General features: G+C 44.1%; 1 protein-coding gene across 5 annotated transcripts in view; it reads left to right on the top strand.

The window, feature by feature from the left end:
• The window catches only part of Klf7 (Kruppel like factor 7), a 90,885-nt gene that overhangs the window by 39,310 nt on the left and 44,727 nt on the right, over positions 1 to 6,848 (top strand). For 3 of the 5 annotated variants that reach the window (XM_031367731.1, XM_031367732.1, XM_031367729.1), the window contains exon 3: positions 4,130 to 4,763. In XM_031367731.1, the coding sequence (XP_031223591.1) occupies positions 4,130 to 4,763 (634 nt within the window). The remainder of the gene's footprint in view (positions 1 to 4,129; positions 4,764 to 6,848) is intronic. The other 2 variants (XM_031367733.1, XM_031367734.1) reach the window with 1 other exon arrangement.

Here is a 6,848-nt window from a genome sequence, read left to right as displayed (position 1 = left end):
TGAGACCCTGGGAGCTCTGAGGGTTCTAGTTAGTTCATGGTTGTTCGTCCTAAGGGGCTGCAAACCCCCCAGCTCCATTGGTCCTTTCTCTAACTCCTGAAAACCTTGTTCTTATATGTTTGTCTCTTGACTTGAGCTTCCATCAATGAGTCTTAATTATATCATTATTGCTTTTTTGTTTGTCTCATAATTGTTTCTTAAGTTATTATCAACCTTTTTCCACATAAGTTATAATTTTATACAAGGGAATATAGTTTTATATAATTTTATAGTTTTATACAATTTTATAGATTTATACAAGGGAAAACTGCTCTTTTCCCTCTATGTAAACATTCATTTATGGTAGCATGGGGGTTTGATTTATTTGATGGGTTACAATTCATAATCATTCACAGAATTTTCCCTCATTGTCCAGATTTGGCCACTAAGACCCCTTTAATAGCACAAAATCTTTGCTGCACCCTCTTCCTTTCTGAGCCATCCCTTATATTTCCTTGTTTTCTGAGACCATAGGATCTTCTAGGCTTAGCTTACAGTTTTTGCCCCAATCTATGGAACAAGTGGTTTTCCAGTGAGTTCTGCCTCCCTTTGATAGATAATCATATTTAGGAACCAAGGCTTCTGCGCCATTGCTAGTGGGGCATCTTTACCTTTACATTTTTTTTGTAAGACAGTTATGTGTACTTGTACATAATATAAACACATTTCTTTCTGTATATACGTGTATGGTTGTGCAGAATTAATAATATTAAAACCCATGAACACCTAGAGGCACCTAATTTCAAATTAAACATTGAAGGCATTGGTTAAAGCAGCCTTACAGATATTTATAAATGATATTGCAAGTGAACTCTTTGTCTTGGATATAATCTAGTCATAACATTCTCTTTACCTGTAGCATTTTAGTTTCTATATTCTTGACAGGAAATTCTTTAAACTCTTCATCCTAGTTCCTGCTGAAAGTATGTCTTTTTATCTAAGCTACTCATTCATTTTTAACAGAAATTATAGGGACTGGTTTTCTTAAGAAAAAGAAAAAGAAAAAGAAAGAAAGAGAGGAAGGAAGAAAGAGAAAGAAAAAATAGAAAGAAAAAATCCCTCATAGTGACTGCATGGGGTTTTCTGTACCTCCTGATTGACAGTCATGGAAGATACCCTACAAATTACAGCCTTTCTGAAGCAGCCCAGATTTGAGAAGCTGCCTTATTTCCTGTTCCTAGCACAGAGACTCCTGGGAGGCAGTGCCTGGTGTACTAGAAGACTATTTTTTAAATCCTTCTATAATACTATGTGAATATGTTTAAAGTATCCCAACTTCTCAGAACGCACAATATGAAGGGATCTGAGCCTCATACCAATCCATTTATTTCACATCTTTGAATTGACATCTGTATAAATAGACAGGTACAGTAAAGCTCCATCCACGGACTACAGCAACTAGATGTGTCACATTAATCCTTGCACAGGAGACAGAACTACCCCAAGGACATCCAGAAGCCCATGACTCAGCTGACTTTCACCTGGAGCATGTCCGCCTCTCAAAGCTCTGGTTCTCCTCTTTGGGCAAAAGGGCAAGAACCATTCTTGATTTTGACTGTATATTCAAAGCCATGTTTTAGTGGTCATTTCTAAAACTGCCTGCCTCAGCAAGATGGCCCATACTCTGCACTGTAATGGAAACCTCAGTAAATTTAAAGGGCTTGATACCCATAAAGTCTGTCATTTGATCACAAAGAAATAAAACCAGGAAACAGTGATATCTAGAAAAAAAAATCTACAAATATCTGGACATTAACATACCTTTTACTTGCTCTCAGTTATGATGGATTCCTCTACAGCTATAGAATAATAAGCATAACAGAAAAAACATGAAGGTGCTGGAGAGCTAAGAGAAGCAAATAGATTTTGATAACACATACGCAAGAGGAAGGGAACTAACTATACAGTTATGTTCCAGGTTTTTGTTTGGTTTTTCTAATCTTCACTAGGTGTCGAGGGTGGGGCAATTACTGGCATAAGTAATTTTTGACAAGTGGAGAAGACATAATGGCCACAGCAGTAATGCACAGTCATCGAATCCTTAATAAACACCAGGTACCTGTTGGGTGCCAGGCACTGTATGGGGTAGAAACAGTTTAGAGGGGGGTGAGGGGTGGAGCTTAATAGCTTCAAGATTAGAGTTTTAGAACACAGAAGTGAATCTCCTAGGGTGCTGACTGAGGGCTTCCTCAGTGGAGAGAAGGTGATAAAATTCACAGCAATTAGGTGGAGAACAAAAAGGGGATAGGATTCAGGCATAGGATTCAGAAAGGGCTCCAGCAAGGGTATGGCAAATTCTAGACCCAAGAAGGTGGCAGTATTGGGCTATTTGTTTGTAAAATAAAGTGCCTAGAAGAACCAAGCCAGATATTTATTAAGTCGGCAAGTAAAGCATCAGAACTTAGTTTTCCGATAAGCCTTCCATGGCGAGCACTGCCACATTAGACAGTGGAGAGTTCCTTACACACTGACTCCATAACAACTTAAGGAGGACATTTGCAGTCACCCGCTTTTTGAATCCTTCCCACTTTCAGCTCATGACTGTTGGCTCCGGGGCTACATTATGTGGATCTATGATCACATCTTTATCATATAAATCCCTGAGCCCTGCTTCAGGCACGGTAGTTGTATGAGTACTTGTAATGTGCATGTTGAGTGGGTGTGGAAACCATTCATTAGCCCATACCATTGCACACCAGCAGGGAAGCCCGAAGCTGATTTTTTTGGGTTATGATTCTGGGGTTCTTATTCAGAAATGCAAAGACTTAACCTGAAGCCTGACTAAAAACTGGTTGGCTTTAAGTGTTACCAAAATAAAATCCTTGACAGACACAACATGACTTGGTATATCATGAGAATACGCTCTGAACAAAATAACTTCCTATAGCCAGAACACTGGCTCATCTGAAGGATCGTGGAGGCAGTAACTCTGGAGCTAGTCATAGTTTGAATCGCCATTAGCTTCTTAAAGGCTTCTTTTCTGAAGCCTTTAAAAGAGGGTGGAAATGAGGTGATGGTGCAAGTTAGCAATGCCATTTTATGTAAGAGCCTAGAGTAGCAAAATAGAGAACTTTGAAATACGAACTTACTTTTGACCAAGTCTTTACCAACTTGCAAGGACGTAAGCACCTTGGCCAAAGATTTTTTTTTTTTTTTTTTTTTTTGCTGAAACTAAACGTTTTTGGTTCCTATCTATGTACCAGGTGAAAGGTTTATGCTGCACTTTACAATCTTACATCTCTCGGAGCTCTTTTACTCCCTACTTAGGTCAGGCTGGCCAGAGACTCAGAGATCTGCCTGCCTCTAACTCCTGAGTACTGGGATTAAAAGTACACACCACTACACCCAGCACCTTTGATAGGTCTTAATTGCTGTCTTTGAACTTATTTTGACTGGATAGCGAAGCAATCAGGATGAGATCCATGCCCCTTGCCCCACAGTGGAGAGCAACTGCATTTGTTATAATGTGCTATATGGATAATAGAGGTTTTGTCTTAGGTCTCAAGGATTTTATAATAGGCATTCCATAGAATGGTATCTATTTCTTGTGGTAGTGGAATCCAGGCCCAGTGGTAAGCAGGGCTGGCTCTTGGCTGATGGCTTCACAAGTTGCTTCTTTGATTAGCTCTGGTTTTCTGTGCAGATCAATTTGCAAAGTAGACTTAGTTTTGTGACTTATTCAAGTCTGTTCTGAACATTGAACTGGGACCACGAATAGTCTTTTCTTCTATTTGCATCTTGCTTCCATGGAAAATCCTAGGAATGGTTGGAGTGTCTTACCTGCTGAATTGATAGAGTGGAGAGAGATCATGATTTAAATGTTGGGGTTCTATGGAATTTGCAGGTATAAGGTGGGGCCCTGGGTCTCTCTCTGCAACAATGGCTGAAGTCATTTCATGTGGCTCTGGTGAACTCTCCAGAAGTACTCAAAGAGTAAATACCAAAGGATCAGGCCCATAGGCAAGAAGAGCATTTCAGACACTAGGCATAAACACCTTCTCTGCCCTTCCCTGTTTGCCTGTCAATACATGCATGGCGTCCTGACGTCCTTTACCTTTGATGGTTACTTCTCTCCTTCCTTCCTTCACAGACATGCCTTGAGTTGGAACGCTACCTCCAGACAGAACCCCGGCGGATCTCAGAGACCTTTGGTGAGGACTTGGACTGCTTTCTCCACGCTTCTCCTCCCCCGTGCATCGAGGAGAGCTTCCGGCGCCTAGACCCCCTGCTGCTCCCAGTGGAAGCCACCATCTGCGAGAAGAGCTCCGCAGTGGACATTTTGCTCTCTCGGGACAAGTTGCTATCTGAGACCTGCCTCAGCCTCCAGCCAACCAGCTCTTCTCTAGACAGCTACACAGCCGTCAACCAGGCCCAGCTCAACGCAGTGACCTCATTAACGCCCCCCTCTTCCCCTGAGCTCAGCCGCCATCTGGTCAAAACCTCACAGACTCTCTCAGCCGTGGATGGCACAGTGACGTTGAAACTGGTGGCCAAGAAGGCTTCCCTCAGCTCAGTGAAGGTGGGAGGGGTGGCGGCGGCGGCGGCAGCCGTGACACCAGCTGGAGCAGTTAAGAGTGGACAGAGCGACAGTGAGCAAGGAGGGGGAGGGGCCGACTCATGCCCTGAAAACAAGAAGAGGGTCCATCGCTGTCAGTTTAACGGGTGCCGGAAAGTTTATACAAAAAGCTCCCACTTAAAGGCCCACCAGAGGACTCACACAGGTAGTGGTACAAGTTGGCCGCAGGTCGTTTCTTCTTCTTTTGGGTGTTCCCTTTTGGTGGGATGGGCCTCTCTTATAAGAAGTTATCTTCATGCTCATTAGGAGGGTACAGAGAGGCAGGAGGGAAGTAGAGTGACTCACTTCCGACCCTAAGTTCCAGCACAGGACATGGATTTGTCACTGCTTGGCTGAGGAGAGAGCTAGTTTCAGAGACAATGCCAACCCCAGCCGAGAACCAGGCCATCCTGAGTCTAATGGAGGGAGTGGGGTTGGTGGTGGGACTCACAGACCTCTGTGACAGTCCCCAGTCCCTCCACACTGACATTGGCCATTGTTTTGTGAGTGTGTCTCAACAGGTTCTGATCAACATTAAAAGGTGAAGGGATACATTTCAAAGCATCCACAGTTAAACAAGGTAGCCAGGGTATATCCCTAGCCACTCTTTTCCGGGGCATCCCTGATTTTTTATCAAAGTCACCAACAGCAGGAGGGTTTCAGAGTTCATTAGATGTGATCATTCTATAATTAATTGGCATCTCCTCTTTTGCATTGTTCTCTGGCGCGTGCTTTATGGGGAGATGGCAGAATTGCTTTTTAATGAGCTTGTTACCGGGAAGAAGTTGCAAAAGTGATTACATTGCTGTGTGTGTGTGTGTGTGTGTGTGTGTGTGTGTGTGTGTGTGTGTGTTGGGGGCTGGGTGGGGGAGGACCACTGTGGGGGAACTGTATATTTCACTCAGAATGTCTGTGCTGATCCCAGGACTCATACTGGTCTTTGGGGTAGTGGGGCTGTTTGGGAGTGAGGGAGTTCACACAGCAAAGAAGGAAATGGCCATTTTCCTTGAGACTGTCTTTGTTTTCAGTTCTTGGGTTGGGGCTTGTGGTGATGTTTCTTCTTCTTGGTCGGCTCACGTGCCACTAGGAGCAATTACTGGGATTGGTGGTGTTTAAGTGACTCAGTGACCCGTGTATCACTTGTATGGGTCTTGTATACTGCGTAGGGAGACTCCCCATGGTATTAGAGAGAACAGAGTTCTCAGGGTAAGTGGGTGATGGCCTGTGAGGGAAGAGAAGGACCTGGGGTCAGATATGATAGTGCAGGCCTTTCAGTCCCAGGACTTGGAAGGCAGAAACAGGTGCCTGGATCTCTATGAGTTTTAGGCCAGTCTAATCTACTTGAGTATCAGTCAGAGTCAGTCAGGGCTGTATAGTAAGACCTTGCCTAAAAACACAACCAAGCCATCCAACCTGAGATTGGGATGGGGCACGGGGACATAGTGGCGTGGTGGTGGTGGTGGGTGTTGTACTCGGTGGCACCAAGGATGTTGCCTTGGCTGGAAAGTCAGACAACCTGGGTTCTGTTTCTAGCTCTGCCACTGATGAACTCTGTGACTGTGTGTCTATTGCTTGAGCCCTGTTTTCTGCATTTGTCGACCGATATGGCCCTGAAGACCTCTTTCAGCTCTGATGTTTGGGTGGACCCTGTGCTTTCTCTGTGAGACCATGAACAGTTTTCCTGAGGGAAAATGAATCCTGTGGGAGTAGACACCACAGGTGTAAGCATCAGTGGTACTCTCGTGCGATGAAGAGGATCGTATTGCTTCCTGTGTCCTGACTTAGGCACACACCTCTAGGATCCAGCTGAAAGCACTATGTGGCTCTTGCTAGGTTTGGGCAATGGTCCCCCTAGCACAGCTTTTGCATCTCATGGCCCATCTTCAGATTCCTATCGGACTCTGAGCTCAAGTTCTCCAGTTTCACACACTAAAGTCAATGCTTCCTTGTATTGTCTACCCTTTCCCTCTCTCGATACTGTTCTGAACTTTTAATTTTTATTCCTTTCTTTGTTGAGTCAGAGAAGAAAGTAATAACAAGATGCTACAGTACCTCCAGAATACAATACACAACTCACTCCTCCTGTGCCCTAAGGAAACCAGAGAAGGCAAAATTAAGCAAGAATGTTGAGATGTGCTGGGCTGTGAAATGCATGGCAGTTCCGATACATTTCGGAACTTTTGACACTAAACAGGCTCCCTCTTGTGTAAGAGCTCAGCAGTTCTGAGGAACAGAGATTTGGGGAGTGGTGGGT

Source organism: Mastomys coucha, unplaced genomic scaffold, assembly GCF_008632895.1.
Source record: "Mastomys coucha isolate ucsf_1 unplaced genomic scaffold, UCSF_Mcou_1 pScaffold14, whole genome shotgun sequence".
Classification (NCBI taxonomy): domain Eukaryota; kingdom Metazoa; phylum Chordata; class Mammalia; order Rodentia; family Muridae; genus Mastomys; species Mastomys coucha.
The sequence above is the reverse complement of the archived record's forward strand: the minus strand, read 5'-3'. Positions and strand labels throughout refer to the sequence as shown.